Source organism: Bubalus bubalis, chromosome 12 (genome assembly GCF_019923935.1).
Source record: "Bubalus bubalis isolate 160015118507 breed Murrah chromosome 12, NDDB_SH_1, whole genome shotgun sequence".
Lineage (NCBI taxonomy): Eukaryota > Metazoa > Chordata > Mammalia > Artiodactyla > Bovidae > Bubalus > Bubalus bubalis.
Window position 1 is genome coordinate 38351009 of NC_059168.1, and position 18461 is coordinate 38369469.

The 18461-nt window shown below is 47.2% G+C and overlaps 1 protein-coding gene across 10 annotated transcripts in view; it reads left to right on the forward strand.

The window, feature by feature from the left end:
- Positions 1-2611: 2611 nt before the first annotated feature.
- The window catches only part of CCDC85A (coiled-coil domain containing 85A), a 226776-nt gene continuing 210926 nt past the window's right edge, over positions 2612-18461 (forward strand). For 2 of the 10 annotated variants that reach the window (XR_003102258.3, XR_003102257.3), the window contains exons 1-2: positions 2654-3990; positions 11793-12757. Coding sequence is in view for 7 of the 10 variants with exons in the window: in XM_044925925.2 (XP_044781860.1) it covers positions 3733-3990; positions 11793-12757 (1223 nt within the window). In the remaining 3 variants the exon portion in view is untranslated. Of the gene's footprint in view, positions 3991-11792; positions 12758-18461 lie in introns of all 10 variants that reach the window. The other 8 variants (XM_006063679.4, XM_006063680.4, XM_006063681.4 and 5 more) reach the window with 8 other exon arrangements.

Below are 18461 nucleotides of genomic sequence, written 5' to 3' on the forward strand. Positions count from 1 at the left end.
CCCTTGGTCCTGTGCATGTCACTTTAGCAAGTATACACTGAAGTGACATGCCCCGGACCAAATGCATCCACTTCTTCAGGCAAAAACAAGCGTTTTCCTCTCAGATGATTCCATGTGAATCATATGTGAGAGCAGAACTGAGGATAGGCGAAGAGACTCTTGTAGCCCAAGGACAGTACACAGGGGCACAGGGTACCCCTTCCAGAAATTACCACCATAAAAGGCCAAGCAGTAATACAGGGCAGCCTTGACTGGCATTACAGCTTGCCTAAGGGGTGTATTCAGGAGGTGACTGCTGACCTTAAAATCGAGGCCTCCCTGAGCAGTTCATTCAGTTCGGTCGCTCAGTCATGTCTGACCCTTTGTGACCCTGTGGACCGCAGCAGGCCAGGCCTCCATGTCTATCACCAACTCCCGGAGTTTACCCAAACTCATGTCCATTAAGTTGGTGATGCTATCCAACCATTCATCCTCTGTTGTCCCCTTCTCCTCCCACCTTCAATCTTTCCCATCATCAGGGTCTTTTCCAATGAGTCAACTCTTCGCATTAGGTGGCCAAAGTATTGGAGTTTCAGCTTCAACATAAGTTCTTCCAATGAACACTCAGGACTGATTTCCTTTAGGATGGACTGGTTAGATCCCCTTGCAATCCAAGGGACTCTCAACAGTCTTCTCCAACACCACAGTTCAAAAGCATCAGTTCTTCGGCGCTCAGCTTTCTTTATAGTCCAACTCTCACATCCATACATGACTACTGGAAAAACCATAGCTTTGACTAGACGGATCTTTGTTGGCAAAGTAATGTCCCTGCTTTTTAATACGCTGTATAGTTTGGTTGGTCATAGCTTTTCTTCCAAGGAGCAAGCATCTTTTAATTTCATGGCTGCAATCACCATCTGCAGTGATTTTGGAGCCCAGAAAAATAAAGTCTGCCACTGTTTCCACTGTTTCCCCATCTATTTGCCATGAAGTGATGGGACCAGATGCCATGATCTTAGTTTTCTGAATGTTGAGTTTTAAGCCAACTTTTTCACTTTCCTCTTTCACTTTCCTCAAGAGTCTCTTTAGTTCTTCTTCGCTTTCTGCCATAAGGGTGGTTTCATCTGCATATCTGAGGTTATTGATATTTCTCCTTGAAATCTTGATTCCAGCTTGTGCTTCATCCAGCCCATCTCTTTCAGAATTTTCCACAGTTTATTGTGATCCACACAGTAAAAGGCTTTGGCATAATCAACAAAGCAGAAACAGATGTTTTTCTGGAACTCTCTTGCTTTTTTGATGATCCAGCACAGGTTGATCATTTGATATCTAGTTTTTCTGCCTTTTCTAAAACCAGCTTGAACATCTGGAAATTCATGGTTCACTTGTTGTTGAAGCCTGGCTTGGAGAATTTTGAGCATTACTTTACTAGCGTGTGAGATGAGTGCAACTGTGCGGTAGTTTGAGCATTCTTTGGCATTGCCTTTCTTTGGGATTGGAATGAAAACTGACCTTTTCCAGTCCTGTGGCCACTGCTGAGTTTTCCAAATTTGCTGGCATATTGAGTGCAGCACTTTCACAGCCTCATCTTTTAGGATTTGAAATAGCTCAACTGGAATTCTATTACTTACACTAGCTTTGTTTGTAGTGATGCTTCCTAAGGCCCACTTGACTTCACATTCTAGGATGTCTGGCTCTAGGTGAGTGATCACACCATCATGATTATCTGGGTCATGAAGATCTTTTTTGTATAGTTCTTCTGTGCATTCTTTCCAACTCTTCTTAATATCTTCTGCTTCTGTTAGGTCCATACCATTTCTGTCCTTTTTTGAGCCCATCTTTGCATGAAATGTTCCCTTGGTATCTTTAATTTTCTTGAAGAGATCTCTAGTCTTTTCCATTCTATTGTTTTCCTCTATTTCTTTGCAATGATCATTGAGGAAGGCTTTCTTATCTCTCTTTGCTATTCTTTGGAACTCAGCATTCAAATGGGTATATCTTTCCTTTTCTTCTTTGCTTTTGGCTTCTCTTGTTTTCACAGCTATTTTTAAGCCCTCCTCAGAGAGCCACTTTGCTGTTTTGCATTTCTTCTTCTTGGAGATGGTCTTGATCTCTGTCTCCTGTACAGTGTCACGAACCTACATCCATAGTTCATCAGGCACTCTGTCTATCAGATCTAGTCCCTTTAATCTATTTCCCACTTTCACTGTATATCATAAGGGATTTCATTATGAGAAGACTCTACACATGGACATCACCAGATGGTCAACACTGAAATCAGATTGATTATATACTTTGCAGTCAAAGATGGAAAAGCTCTATACAGTCAGCAAAAACAAGACCAGGAGCTGACTGTGGCTCAGATCATGAACTCCTTATTGCAAATTCAGACTTAAATTGAAGAAAGTAGGGAAAACCACTAGACCATTCAGATATGACCTAAATCAAATCCCTCCCTGAGCAGGAGTTTTTATTTTTCCCTTAAGGCTTTGATGTTTTTTAAACAAAAATATAAAAGATCCAGAACCTCCCCTTAAGCTTCTTCACTAAGTAGTGGGTTTTTAGACAAGACAGAGGCCTGCTGTGGTGAGTGTAAGGGTGTGTGGTCCCTAGAGTATTGCCCAGAAGCCTCTTTTTCCCCTTCTTAGAGGGTTTTCTTACACGTTTCTTCCCCACAGCCCTCTGATGTCTTTGCCGCCGACCTTTTCTTCCGTCCTCCAAAGTATACTCAGAAGGTTACCCTCATGTCGTCCTACTCATCTTTCCTGAACCCCAATTTCTTCAAGTAGCTCTCATTTTGCTCACAGCTGTTTCGCCTGCCCGGTAACGAGCCTGGCAGGCAAGGGGCGGAGGAAGCAGTAACTTCGGTCACACGGTGGCGCCCGCGAGCCTCCCAAAGCCCTAGCATCACGTCTTCTCATACTTCTCCCGCCCCACCCGCGCCGGGGCGCAGAACGAGCCGCACCCCCGGCCTTCCCCGGCGGGACAGCTGAGAGCGTGCTTCGGCATCCCAGCGGCAAGCGAACGGCTGCAGCTGCGTCCGGCCCGCGCGGGAGGTGCGGCCGGCTGCGGGCGGCCCTGGCTCCAGGCTCCTCCTCCTGCCGATCTAGCCTTTTCCCACCCAGCCTCCACCCCTCCTCGGCTCGGCGCTGCAAATCCTAGGCTTCCCTGGGAGCGGCGGCGGGAGTAGCGAAGGCGGTCGGAGGAACGCAGCCGGCCGTCCGCACGGATCACCCGGGCAGCAGCGGCGGCGGCCCTAGTTTAGCCCCGGAGGTGCCGTGGGGCCCAGCGCGCCCCAGCGAGGCTAGCAGAGAGGCGGGGCTGCAGCTGGCCAAGGGAGAAGAAAGTGAGCGTGTGTGCGTTGTGTGCGTGAGAGAGTGTAGGGGGCGACAGGCTCAAATTAGGGCGGCAGAGAGGGCAGGGGATCCGGGGTGCGGCTCCCCAGTGTCTCCCCGAGTGGCACCCGCTTCCCGGCGCCCCTCACCATGGACCTGCGCGGAGTCGGGATGTGCCTTGGCCGCAGCGCGCGGGTGGCTGCCCGGCCCTGGGGGTGCGCGGGCGCGCGCTCGGAGATGGCGAGGTAGGATGGCCGTCCAGTGCGACCCCTGCCGCCCCAACCCAGCGGCCCCTGGGCGGTGCAGCTGACTCGCTGGAGCGCACAGGGGTGTGGGCGGAGGCGGCCCCGCAGCGCCCGCGTCTTCCGGAGTCGCTTTGCGTTTTCCACCCACTCGCACCTGCCACCGCGCGGATACCATGTCGAAAGCGGCTGGAGGCGCATCGGCGGCGGAAAGTTGTCCTCCAACCTCTGCCGGCCCGTCTGCGGCCGCTGCCGTGGAGGACCTGTCCAAAGTGTCGGACGAGGAGCTGCTGCAGTGGAGCAAGGAGGAGCTGATCCGTTGCCTGCGGCGAGCGGAGGCCGAGAAGGTGAGCGCGATGCTGGACCACAGCAACCTCATCCGGGAGGTCAACCGCCGCCTGCAGCTGCACCTCGGCGAGATACGCGGGCTCAAGGTGAGCGCTGAGCTCGGCAGGGCGGGGAGCTGGGCGCCCCGGGGAGGTGGGGCCAGACGACTTTCCCTCCTTCCGTCAACAGGTAGTGCTCCCCTTTCTCCCTGTCTGCAGCGCCCCCCCCCACCCCCCCGCTCCCCTTCCCCAGCCCTTTGGAAACTTTTCCAAACTTCGGAGACATTCGGTTCTCTCTTCTTCTCCATATGGGGCGCGCTAGCGTCGAGCTCGGTGGTCCTTTGTGGCCCCAGGAGCGTGCTCCAAGGATGTAGAAAGGCTGGGAGGTCAGCGATGGGCCCGCGCAATCTTTAATTTCCCAGGAAACCTGGAAAATCGGTGCTTTGGGGAGCCGGGTTACAGCCAGGCAGGAAAAAAACAAAAACGAGCGAAGGGTTGAGTCCAGAGCGTCTTCGCCCTTGGGGATCAGGGACACGATAGCGTTGCTCTGGCGCCACGACTTCTCCATGGGGCATAAAGTGAAGAAAGGGGCGGGGGAGAGGGGTTGACGGGGCGCCCAGGGTGAAGCCCGGCGCCATCCCTGGAGCTGGGCTATGTCTCATCTTGCAGAGAAGCTTACCTCTGCCTTCCCGTTCTGTTTTCTACCTGTTCCGATGCTTTCCTTCTCCTCGAGTTAGACTGGCATCATCTGGGGTTGCCCGACCGTACCATTTGCCCCCGATTTGATTATAAGTTCATCTAGCCTGGGGTGAAGGGCAGAGGGACTCAGTGCGGGAAGCACAGGGATTTGAAAATGTACCTCAAGTATCAGCCAATGATGCTTTTCCTTTCTTTGCTATTAGGGGAAAGAAAAGAACGAAAGAAAAGCAAAACAGTAAAGCCCCAAACCCCCACTAAGTTTCTTTTCTCCTGGCAGCCTCTGAGTGTGCCTGCAGTGTGCCCGCCCCAGTGGCTGCCGCAGATGAGTGGTGGGGAACCGCCCTGCCCCTGTGTATCACAAACTTCCTTTCCTCACTGCTTGCGCTGGTGCCTCCTGGTATTCCTTCCTCTCATTGTTCTTCTTTTGTTTATAGGAAGCCAGACACAAACGAAATCTCTGAAGGAACCTGGGGAGCAAATACCCACAGGCACATGCTGTTCTTGTCTCTCTTCCACTCCCACCCAACTCCTCAGGCCCTAGACGCTTTCGGGATTTCCTCAGCGGTCCAGCTCTAGGATTCTGGGACAAAGGGGAATGGGAGGAGCAGAAGGCAAGAAGCTCACCTGGGTGCTGGGCCCACTCCAGGTGGAGATGGCTCTGCCCTGAGGCTCCAGCTGACTGTCATATGGTCCCTAGAGTGGGTGCAGTTGGGAGAATCTCAGTTAGAAAAACCCCAAGGCTTAATCTCTCTTTTGGTTTAATTCATTACTAATGGACTATTTATTAAGTACTAGACTCTTGGGGGATGAGAGGCAGGCCAGGGTAGTGGGGAGATCATCTCAGGTGGGTTTGCATCTACAGTAGAATCCTCATTTGGCCAGGAGGGTGAGCCTGGGTAATTAATTTCTCAGAGCTTCATTTTACTCATTAATAAAATGCAAATCATAGTAACCATCACCTTGGGGGTTGTGACAATTATGATAATGTAGGCAAAGGTTTAATTCTGGACTTGTCTACAAAAATGGTGGTTATTGTCATCAGGTGACGATGCATAAGTGTATGTATAGCTGTGAATCTTCCGGATCAGTCTCAGTTTCCTAGGCAAAGCTGGACCCAGGTATAGTTCATGATTGTCCAATTTCATCCTCTTCTATGGCTTGAACTATAATATGACTTGGGAGAGTTTGTAATTAATTTCCTAGAGATTTTGATAGTATGGAGCATTGATATAAGTGCTTAGAAATACTTGAAAGTTCTTTTCGTTTGTGTGGACTGTGTGTGTAAGTCTATGTGTAAGTGGTGTGGGGAATGGGGGACCTGGTCTTGATTCCAGTAACCTCATTTAGAGGAATACCTATACGGCCAGTTAAGAGTAACTGTTACACCTCAAGTAGTCTCCCTTGTGGCTGGAATTTGTGACCAGTCCACCAAGTTCAGAAATGACGGGGCAGGTTACTGCTATCTGACACAGCCTCTACTCTTCATCCCCATCATCCGCCCCCGCCCAGGCCTCCCTCATCCCCCCAGGGCTATGGTAAAGCCCTGTCAAGGGGCCAGCCATCTTCCTTCCCTTCCTCATCTCGGCTCAGAGCTTCTGTAGACACCATCATGATCCATAAATGTCATTGACTGAATAAGTAATAGTATATTTATTTTCATTTACTTGGAAGGAAGGGAATTTATTTTGTGCCCTCTGTTGGTTTGGGACTCTTAGCTGAAGACTATAAGTTTGGAGTAATTAAGGCCACAACACTTTGCCTTTTTTTTTTTTTTTTTTAATGTCTCTTTCTGTGAGCTGCCTTTGAAATTGCATTTCAATATTTTGAAGGCTACTAGGTGGTACTCTGGCTGTGGACACGGGGAGATGGAAGCAACATTCTCGTCCTTTGAGGGGCCTATGACTAAGTCCTAGCATTGGCTTGGTAGTGCAGGGTGGAGCAGTGGAAAGTGAAAGGTTTTGGGCCCTGGTAATTTGGGTAGCATGGGCAAATAACTCACCTTCTTGAGCTTTTGTTTTTTTCATCTGCTAAATGGGTATATTATTTCTGCATGAAGTTTGATGAAGATTAAATGATACACAGATGAAGAAACCCAATGAGGTTCAATAGCTTTCTTAAGGTCACACAGATATGAAATGATCCAAGTAAGCTGATTTTTCTTTCTTTTGGCTGGTTGACATTCTCTGGTTGGGATGCGTCTTCCTAAAAGGGGTTCGAGAAAGGAGATTCTGGTTAGGGTGCTGATGTTGAAAGGGATGAATTCCTAAGAACCACGTTCCTGCTCTCTGAACATGTACCAGCACTCACACGGCTCTGGCCTAGAATTTTGGCAGGGGAGGTTGGGGGCAACTGAATCTCTATGGATTTATCTGCAACACATTAATTTTCCTCCTTGCTCTCCAACACACTAATTCCCCATTCTGCAATGATGGAAAAACAACAAACTAATTCTTTAACCTCAGTTATAGCACTTGAGGGGTTTCCCTGATGGTGCAGTGGTAAAGAATCTACCTGCCAGTGTAGAAGATGCGGGTTCAGTCGCTGAGTTGGGAAGATCCCCTGGCAACCCACTCCAGTGTTCTTGCCTGGAAAATCCCATGGACAGAGGAGTCTGGCGGGCTACAGTTCATGGGGTCACGAGAAAGTCAGACACGACTCAGTGACTGAGCGCACGCACATACACACGTAGCACTCGAGAGCCCTAGGTATGAAATTTGGGATGATGTGAATTTCAAGTGATTATACATTTAGTCTTTTAAAAAGCCCACTTTAGACAAATGGGTAACATCTAGTGGCCTGTTGCAATGTTAAAAAAAATACTGTTTTGAAAAAGACAACCCAAGTCTTAAAGAGACAGATTTGAAAAAACTAGCTCACACGGTTATTATCAAGCTGGTTGCTGAGCTATTCATTAGAAGGCAAAGGAAATAGCTAAAAATTGGAGAGGACATAATATTTGCAAGAACCCAGGTGGCGCTAGTGGTAAAGAACCCACCTGCCAATGCAGGAGACATAAGAGATGCAGGTTTGATCCCTGGGTTGGGCAGACCCCCTGGAGGAGGGTATGGCAAACCACTGCAGTATTCTTGCCTGGAAAACACCACGGACAGAGGAGCCTGGTGGGCTGCAGTCCATGGGGTCGCAAAGAGTCAGACATGACTGAAGTGAGTTAGCACGCATGCAATGAAAAAAAGGAATAGTGAATAAATGAAATAAATAAAAAAAGGGGATACTGAAAAAACTGAATGAGGCAATACCTATCCCTTCAACCTCAACTAGAATTCTGACACTTGAGCAACACAGGTTTGAATTGCTCAGGTCCACTTTTATAGGGATATTTTCACTAGTAAAGACTGCAGGGTGATGATCTGCCATTGGTTGAATCCGCGATTGCGGATCTGGTGTGTATAGGGCCGACTATAAGTTGCATGGCTTTTCAACTTGGCCAGATGTCAGCACCCCTAGCCCCCAGCTTGTTCAGGGGTCACATGTATATATTTCACTCCATTTGGGAAGCAACCCATGGTGGCACAAGTCCTGTTTACTTCCCAGTTCTAGAGAAAACAGGAATAGTTGTAGGATAGTCAAAAGGTAATATTTTCACATGGGGATTCAGATGAAGAACATGACTTAAAATTTCTGTGAAATATCAGAATTAAGCTAAATGTGCAAGAATTTTTGAAGCTGTGAAAGATTGATTTTGTTTAGCATTATTTTCTTAGAATATCCACAGCTTCTGATTTTCCATAAAGCACCCGTGTCAAGGGATAATTTATTCTCTTATTACAATAGGCTCCAACACAGCAGGAGCCAGCAGAAAACAATAAGAAGCCTTTTGTCAGCAGCTAGAGCTGTGTCTTGTTTGGATCACTTGCCTAGGGCTTTAAAGGGTTGGTCGCTCCATCAACACCTATTAAGCATTCACTGTGTGCAGTGCACCAAGTCAGATGAATCAAATATGCAAGGAAAGACACTGAAATGGATTCTTGCCCTCCAGAAGCCATCTACATTAGAAAAGAAAAAAAATATGATGCCCAGTGAGTGCTCTAGGGAGAGTTTCCTACAGGCAGTGAGGAGTGAGTAGAAATTCATTCATTCGTTCTTTCAGACCTGGTGCTCTTGTAGGGCTGGTGGAGTCTTAGAAGTGCAAGCTCTCCTCTTAGGCAAATTCACAGACAGGACAAGGTAGTTTTTTCTAGTTGGAAATTTAGACCTAATCAGGGTTCCTGGTTGGCTGGTTCTTAATTAGAGGGGTCTAAAGGTAGAAAGGCAGGAGAAAGCCTTTCAGGCCTGGTCCAAGGGTTTCTTCATTTTCCCTGGCAAAGGGGAGGTGATGGAGGCAGGAGAGATGTCACCTGCAGGGAGGGTGTTTGAAGATCAGTCTGGCCAGGGAGAGCTTGAAATGGAATGACTGAAGGGAAGTTAGGGGCTGGGCAGATCAAGGCTGGGAGGCCTGGGGATGCTTTTGGAGACAGCAGGCCTGAGGTCAGAGGTGGCACTGAGAAGCGGAAGAACTGGATGGGCATTAGACACAAGGAAACAGAGCCATTGGTGATGCTAGGAGTTAGAATCAAGTTGGAAACTAAGCTGCACTGATCCTCTTTCTCCTCAGGCCTTGAGAATCACTCCTGCCTTAGGCCTCATGACTGCCAGGAGGTACCAGGCATGGTTGGCAGATGTTTTATGGTTTACTTTCTAGTCAATATCAAGGAAAGTGTTGGAATCAGTCTGAGTTTGAGAGAATCAGGTCCCCTCTCTGAGTGCCTCTAGTTCTGGGTCGTCTGACAGTCACAAGACCAGAGGTTTTCAAGCTTTGTGAAGCAAGGGAAATCTTAGGTAGCTGCCCCCTTTCACCCCCTCCAAATGATGGTGCTGCAAGAAACAGCTACCCCTTTTACTCTGTGTGAATGGAGATTTAAATGGGGATTTCACAATTAATTCTGAATTCCTTGATTTCAGGTATCCACAGTGGGGGTGCTGTGTGTGGGATACACAGAGATGAAAGGAATAGATGGGTCTCCATTCTCATGCCTCTGGTCCTGTGGAGAAGGAGACTTGACCAATAGTCACACTCAACCATGTGTGATTAGAAGTTGTAAAAAGCCCAACAGAGGGGACGTTGAAGGGGTCCAGCATAGAAGAGGACTTCTTTAGACTGAGTGAAAGGGGGAAGGGCTCATCCCTTGGGCCTGAGACCAGCCAGCATGGGTGGGGCTCAGTGCGTGATGGGGAGGAATGGTCTCACTTTGTCCACTGCCTCCATGGGTTTCAGCCGCTATTATCTCCCTCTACCTAGACTTTGTAGCCTCCTAGCTGGTCTTCCAGCTTTCACCTTATCCTGTCTCCCTCACTTCAAGTCACTCCCTCCTTCCATCCCCCAGCAAACTCTTTCCTGCACAGAACACTGGTGATTCTTTATAGAATGAATCACATCATGTCAATCCTTGAGCCTCAGCTCATCAACAGTCCAGAATTTTCCTGTGGCTGCTGTGGTCCACATTACCTAGCCCTGGCACTCACCCACTTGGACCTCGCCTCCCAGACCTCCTTCCTTACTCTGCCCCCCTTGCTCCTTCCGCTTTAGGTCCACTGGCCTTGCTGCAGCTTGAGCCACACTTGTCTCAGGGCTTTTACACTGGCCTTTCTCACTTTCAACAAATGTTTGCTCCTTGATTTCTCCCAGGTCTTTGCTCAAATGTTTTCCTTCTCTGCAGAGGTGCTTTCTCTTTATAGATAGTATTTTTTCACCTGCTTTAGTCTTTTTCCCAGCACTTGTTACTATATGACATTACATTCTATACTTTTTGCTAGTCTTTCCCACCAAAATGAAAGCCATAGGAAGGTCAAGGTCCTTCAAGGTCAAGGTCCACAGTCAATGTCCTTGCTGTGTCCACTGATCTCTCCCTAGCACCTGGACTAATACCTTGCACATAATAGATGTTTACTAAATATTCATGAAGGAATCACCATTCATGCTGGAGAAGTAGGCCAGTTAAGAGGACTGGGAGCCTTTTGAGACTTACAGGATTTTGTACTTTATCCTAAGGGCAGTGAGACCCTTTTAAGGGTTTGAAGCATGGGAGTGACAAGGTAAGTTTCAGAGGTAGAGTTCAGGAAATGTGTTTGGCTTGCAAATGGGAGGTGAGGGAGAAGGAGGTGTCAGGCACAACTACAAATTCTTATGAAGAGAAACAGGATGGGTGGAGGTGGCATGTGCTGAGAGGTGTGATTTGGGGAGGGGAGTCTGGATATAACACAAGAGCTTGAGTTTCCATGAGATGCCTGGGAGACCTGTGGCGGTTGGGGGTGGCAATAAGGGGCTGGATGTGCAGGATTGAAGCGCCACCAGAGGGCAATTATGCTGCTCCCTAGCGAGGGATCGGGGCTGCGCATCCCATGTCATGGGCTGAACACCAAGGCTCTGTTTCTTGTTTGTGGTGATGAAAAGTCGGTCGCTTCAGAGCTTTTAAGTCTTTCACAGGTCACAGGTAGCCATCTTTCTTTCTTGAAGGTGAAGCAGGGACCCTTGTCTTTTTTTTTTTCTTTTTCTTTTTTACCGATTTCCTGTTAATGAACTGGCTACTCCCTCAAGACTGACTGGTTGACCTTGGACAGGTGAAGCTTTTCGAGGTCCAGTTTCCCATTCTGTAAAAGACCCATGATAACCATTATCCCCTGAGGGTTTGGTGAGAAGTAGATGAGATAATGCAAGTAAAACATAGGGCAGGGAGCATAATCGATACCCATTGTTTTTATCTTTATGGATAGCTAGGCATCTTTTGGAGAAGGCAATGGCAACCTACTCCAGTACTCTTGCCTGGAAAATCCCATGGACGGAGGGGCCTGGTAGGCTGCAGTCCATGGGGTCGCTAGGAGTAGGACACAACTGAGCGACTTTACTTTCACGTCTCACTTTCAGGCATTGGAGAAGGAAATGGCAGCCCACTCCAGTGTTCTAGCCTAGAGAATCCCAGGGATGGGGGAGCCTGGTGGGCTGCTGTCTATGGGGTCGCACAGAGTCGGACACGACTGAAGTGACTTAGCGGCAGCAGCAGCAGGCATCTTTAGCTTGCTCTAACCTTCTCACTTCCTCCCCTAACATCACAGAGAATTCACCCATTCCAGACTCCCAGTTCCCAGGAAGTCTGAGCCTAGTGCCCCGGCCCATACACGATTATTCCTCCCTTGAATGGCTGTGTGTCTCTTTTCAGGATATTAACCAGAAACTCCAGGAGGACAACCAGGAGCTGAGGGACCTCTGCTGTTTCCTGGATGATGACCGGCAGAAGGGCAAGAGGGTGTCCCGGGAGTGGCAGAGACTGGGCCGATATACGGCGGGGGTGATGCACAAGGAAGTGGCCTTATACCTGCAGAAGCTGAAGGAGCTGGAGGTGAAGCAGGAGGAGGTGGTGAAGGAGAACATGGAGCTCAAGGAGCTGTGTGTGCTGCTGGACGAGGAGAAGGGCCCGGGCTGCGCGGGCAGCCGTTGCTCCATCGACAGCCAGGCCAGCCTGTGCCAGCTTTCCGCCACCACAGCCCCCTACGTGCGGGACGTGGGCGACGGCAGCAGCACTTCGAGCACGGGCAGCACCGACAGCCCCGACCATAAGCATCACGCGAGCGGCGGCAGCCCCGAGCACCTGCAGAAACCCAGGGCGGAGGGCAGCCCGGAACACTCCAAGCACGGGAGTGCCAGCCCCGAGCATCTGCAGAAAGCTAGGGCCTCCGGGACCCCAGATCACCCCAAAGCTCTCAAAGGCCCCAGCCCTGAGCACCACAAACCCTTGTGCAAGGGTAGTCCAGAACAGCAGAGGCACCCACACGCAGGGAACAGCCCGGAAACGCTGCCCAAGCACGTGCTGAGCGGGAGTCCCGAACACTTCCAGAAGCACAGGCCCGGCGGCAGCCCGGAGCACACCAGGCACAGCGGAGGGAGCCCCGAGCATCTGCAGAAACACGCCCTCGGTGGGAGCCTGGAGCACCTCCCCAGGGTCAGGGGCACTAGCCCCGAGCACCTCAAACAGCATTTCGGAGGGAGCCCTGATCACAAACACGTGGGTGGAGGAGGCAGCGGCAGCGGCAGCGGCAGCAGCAGCAGGGAGGGCACCCTCCGACGGCAGGCGCAAGAGGATGCGTCAGCCCATCACCGGAATGTCTACAGTGGCATGAACGGTGGGTCAGTACGTGCTGCGGAGCTGGGGCAACTCTGTAGACAGTTAAGATGATGAAAGGCTTGCCAGCCACGTAAGAAAGTGCAGGTGCCAGCAGGCGCTGGCCTGGAGGTGTGTGGGGAAGGGCAGCATACATTTGCCCCCAAATTATGATGTGTGTTACTCCCCCTCCATTTGTCCTAGTTTTATGCATTTATCAGGTAGCCTGGAGAATGCTGGGGAGGAGGGGGCAGGGGAAGGAGAGGAAAACAATAATTCTGTGGGACCCTGAGTAGTTAGGGTGAGATTTAGGTCATTGAAGATTTCTGTATCTTGAACATTTTCCTAGTTGTGTATAGTTTCCTACCGGGCTCTGCTGAAACAGGTGACCAAAGCTTTTTGAATCCAGTTAACAGCTTTTATGTGCAGGAAGAAATAAGTATTTATTATGAAAAACAATAACACTAAAAAAGAACTAGGGCATCCTTAAATGGCTTGAAACTGGGTTGCCAGGCGCCTGTAAACATGCCTTACTTTACCTTGAGAATGTTTTGCATTGTGTTGGGGACTTTGACAGGAATCTGTGACTTCTCTTTCCATCTGGAGTGCATCAAATGATTTCCTTCCCAGTTCAGTCAAAACCCACCCAATCCTCTCACCAAAGTCCCTCAAACGTATTCTGAGTAGCATGCTCTTTTACATTGTGAGTCGTCTTTCTGGTTATTTAAATGTTCCCTTTAAAATGTACAGATGTGTTTGGACATTCTTTTGCTTTCCAAAGCATAACAGCCACTACATTTGCTGAAGCTCCCCTAAACCTGACTCCAAACCTTTTGGAAGAGGTTTAATTTTCTGCACCTTGGTTCTGAAACCACTTTGAACTCTAGAGAAAATAGTTTTCTGTTTAAAAAAAAAAAAATCCTCACAGTTCTTTTATGTTACATGTGGCTGAGTTAGAACTAAAATGACAGATTTTGTCAAGTGGAGTTTTTGCATCCAAAAAATTTCAGTATCTGAGGTTTTTCACTTTATTTGAAAGCTGCCCCAGAGTCTGTGTGCAGTCAGCTCTGAGCAGTGGTCGAGGCCACTAATTTTAGCAATGACACAAAGGGGTAAATTTTCAATATTATACTTGGGGATTTACCTGTTGGATTTCATTTCATCCTAATCTCATAGTGCTGAAAATTGACTCCTGAAGCTTGGCTTCTAATACATTCAATATTTTAAGCACAGATTTGGAACTGGAAAGAGCAGGAAAGGGCGGATGCTGTTGCTTTCTCAGTTGTGTGTGCTGGGAAGTGGAAGCCAGGAGAAGCCAATTCACTGCTGCGTTGAGGCCACTGCCTGGCTGGCGGGGGCTTTTACTTTGCTGATGGGCCCTCCCTTGCACTTGCTGTTTCTCGGGGAGGTGCAGGAGCAGCCTGATTGCAGGGCAGCCTCAGCTGTGTAGTTCTCACAAGAGATGCAATTCTTTTAAAAAGATATTTTGGTTGTGTTGCTATCACAGGATGTATATATCACCAGCCATGAAACCTGACTTTGGGGGTAACGGGTTAATGGGAAGGTAAAGTTGATGACTTCCATTTCTTGATTATTTTTTAACTAGCATGACAAGTAAATGTGCACACTATTTTGAGGAAATTTTGTATCTTGAATCCAAATAAAGATTACTTAAGGGCAGGTGGTTCACTTACAAAACAATTCTTCTTGCAAAAGAAGTTATTTAAAGAAAGAACTTCTCTAATTAATGTATGATTTAACTTACCAGAAGAGATTTTAGGTGCAGTTTTTAAGCAATTTGTGCTAAGGTCTGTCTCTAGATTGAGAGGACATTACATCATGGAATCTTATTGCCTGAGTTCAGACAAATGTCACAGGAAAATTATTAAAACAAATTTTTTTTAATTTAGTTAAAAATTTGATGTAACATAGATGTATTCTTTAGAATGAAACCATAGCTTCTCGTTTACTTCAGGTTTTCTCTTTCAAAAGTGACAAATCTTCTGACAGTTGATATCCTCACCAAAGTGTATTTGTGGTCCATTTGCATTGCATTTTTATTTCAATAATTAATTGGAAAATGAAGAGGCACGATGAGATGTTTATGGATCATCAGCCTGGAAACTTGGGCACTGGTAGCTTGTGTTTATCCTGCTGTTGCAAATTAATTTTTTATATGGATGGTGAGACATGACTTTTCAAATTTTTAAATCCCCACACACTTTGGTTGAATTACTGATTTATAAACAGATAGGAATCAAGAGCGAGGTAAATCCCAAATTGCAAATTTGCTGAGTCATTTACAGAGTCCTTCAGAGTGGGGTTGACGTGATGGGTGTTTTGGGTGAGTACTTAAATGTTTTTGCTTGAACACAAAGCGGGTGAAAGTTGTGAGGGAGTCGTCGTGTGTGATTTGGCAGGTGTAGCAGCATTCCCGACCCACGGGTCTACCGGTAAGCCATCCCCAGTTGTGACGATTATATCTCCAGACGGCTGTCAAAGGTTCCTGGGGTAGCGAGACGGCAAAATTGCCCCTGGTTCAAAATCACTGCTTCCGAGCAGTGTTTTTCAGTTTGGCTGCAGGTTAAAATCACTGGGCTGACTTTGTAAAAACACTGGCGCACGGACCCCACGTTCTGATGAACATTGATTTGTTCTGGCACTGTCCTGTGGGCACATTGTTAAAAAGAGCCCTTCAGGTGATTCTAATAAGCAGACCAGGTGGAAGCCCCTAGCCAAGGTGCGTGGTTGTTGGATAAGGTAAGTTGGTGTGAGTGAAGCTCTTAAACACCTAGGCAGCCTGGGAAGATGGAAGTTCTGTCTTTGCTGAACTCCAGAACTGAGAGGACTGATCATAGCAGCTACCGAAAACCTGCACCCCTCACAACCCCAGCCCAAGGCTATCTTTGGGGGTGTGGGTTGAAAATTTGAGTTTTTGGAGGGTGGGATTATTACGTTAGTTTGGGGAAGCTCTGACATATGAATCATTTAAGGCTACTTTTTAAAGCCTTCAAATCAAGATAAAGAAGCATGGGGGTTTCTAACTTATTTCCAGTGGATGCTTACGGTGCATGTAGATCACATGGCATCTGCCATCCTAATGGCTTTTTCCCACAAGAGAACCCCGCATTTCAGATCTCTCAGTTTATAGGTTTTACCTTGAGTTTTAAGATTGCTTCTAATTCTCTGTTGAGATTACTAATGAGTAGACGAAAGATGCTGATAACACAAAAATGGCTTTGTCTGTTAGGAATGAGATAACCTGTGTGTGGAAGAGCACAGCAGGGTTTCTCTGAAGCAAGGTTGACTGTGAGTTCAATAGTGGTACATTACAGCATGACTGATTGCTCTCATCCATCTTTTATTTTTGCTTAGAAAAAGTCAGACCATCACTTATGAATGCATTGGACAATAGAAATTGACTGTCTCTTGGGAGAAAAATGTCAGCAGTTACAGTTACAGAAATACTACAGAACTGATTTTTAACTGAGGTTCTCTGAGTATAATTTCTATTGTGTGAGCTGACACAGAGATGGTTAAAGACATGGATAATAGTTTTTAATCTTCAAGCTTCAGTATGGTAATTTGGTGGCCTTATATACACTTTGATAGGTTATCAATTTTAAGACATTTTGAAAAATATAATCAATTATACTCTACCTGTTTATTCAAAGCATGTTGCATTTATCATAAAAATAAATTTGATTTAATGACATCAGTCAGTTCAGTTCAGTCACTCAGTCATGTCAGACTCTTTGTGACCCCATGGACCATAGCACGCCAGGCCTCCCTGCCCATCACCAAATCCCAGAGTCCACCCAAACCCATGTCCATCGAGTCGGTGATGCCATCCAACCATCTCATCCTCTGTTGTCCCCTTCTCCTCCTGCCCTCAATCTTTCCCAGCATCAGGGTCTTTTCCAATGAGTCAGCTCTTTGCATCAGGTGGCTAAAGTATTGGAGTTTCAGCTTCAGCATCAGTCCTTCCAATGAACACCCAGGACTGATCTCCTTTAGGATGGACTGGTTGGACCTCCTTGTAGTCCAAGGGATTCTCAAGAGTCTTCTCCAGCACCACAGTTGAAAAGCATCAATTCTTTGGCACTTAGCTTTCTTTATAGTCCAGCTCTCACATCGATACATGACTACCGGAAAAACCATAGCTTTGACTAGACAGACCTTTGTTGGCAAAGTAATGTCTCTGCTTTTTAATATGCTATGTTGGTCATAACTTTCCTTCCAAGGAGTAAGTGTCTTTTAATTTCATGGCTGCAGTCACCATCTGCAGTGATTTTGGAGCCCAGAAAAATAAAGTCAGCCACTGTTTCCACTGTTTCCCCCATCTATTTCCCATGAAGTGATGGGACCAGACGCCATGATCTTCGTTTTCTGAATGTTGAGCTTTAAGCCAACTTTTTCACTCTCCTCTTTCACTTTCATCAAGAGGCTCTTTAGTTCTTCTTCACTTTCTGCCATAAGGGTGGTGTCATCTGCATATCTGAGGTTATTGATATTTCTCCCGGCAATCTTGATTCCAGCTTGTGCTTCATCCAGCCCAGCATTTCTCATGATGTATTCTGCATATAAGTTAAATAAACAGGGTAACAGTATGTAGCCTTGACGTACTCCTTTTCCTATTTGGAACCAGTCTGTTGTTCCATGTCCAGTTCTAACCGTTGCTTCCTGACCTGCATACAGGTTTCTCAAGAGGCAGGTCAGGTGGTCTGGTATGCCCATCTCTTTCAGAATTTTCCACAGTTTATTGTGATCCACACAGTCAAAGGCTTTGGCATAGTCAATAAAGCAGAAATAGATGTTTTTCTGGAACTCTCTTGCTTTCTCGATGATCCAGTGGATGTTGGCAATTTGATCTCTGGTTCCTCTGCCTTTTCTAAAACCAGCTTGAACATCTGGAAGTTCACGGTTCACATATTGCTGAAGCCTGACTTGGAGAATTTTGAGCATTACTTTACTAGCGTGTGAAATGAGTGCAATTGTGTGGTAGTTTGAGCATTCTTTGGCAAAGGTAACTTTCTTTGGGATTGGAATGAAAACTGACCTTTTCCAGTCCTGTGGCCACTGCTGAGTTTTCCATATTTGCTGGCATATTGAGTGCAGCACTTTCACGGTGTCGTCTTTCAGGATTTGGAATAGTTCAACTGGAATTCCATCACCTCCACTAGCTTTGTTTGTAGCGATGCTTCCTATGGCCCACTTGACTTCACATTCCAGGATGTCTGGCTCTAGGTGAGTGATCACACCATCGTGATTATCTGGGTTGTGAAGATCTTTTTTTGTACAGGTCTTCTGTGTATTCTTGCCACCTCTTCTTAATATCTTCTGCTTCTGTTAGGTCCATACCATTTCTGTCTTTTATCGAGCCCATCTTTGCATGAAATGTTCCTTTGGTATCTCTAATTTTCTTGAAGAGATCTCTAGTCTTTCCCATTCTATTGTGTTCCTTTATTTCTTTTTTTTTTTTTGAACAGTTTTAAAATTAATTTATTTATTTTAATTGGAGGCTAATTACTTTACAATATTTTAGTGGTTTTTGCCAAACACTGACATGAATCAGCCATAGGTGTACATGCGTCCCCATCCTGAACCTCCCTCCCACCTCCCTCCCCATCCCATCCCTCAGGGTTGTCCCAGCGCAGTGGCTTTGAGTGCCCTGTCTCATGAATTGAACTTGGACTGGTGGTCTTGTGTGCATTTTTGTATTGATCGCTG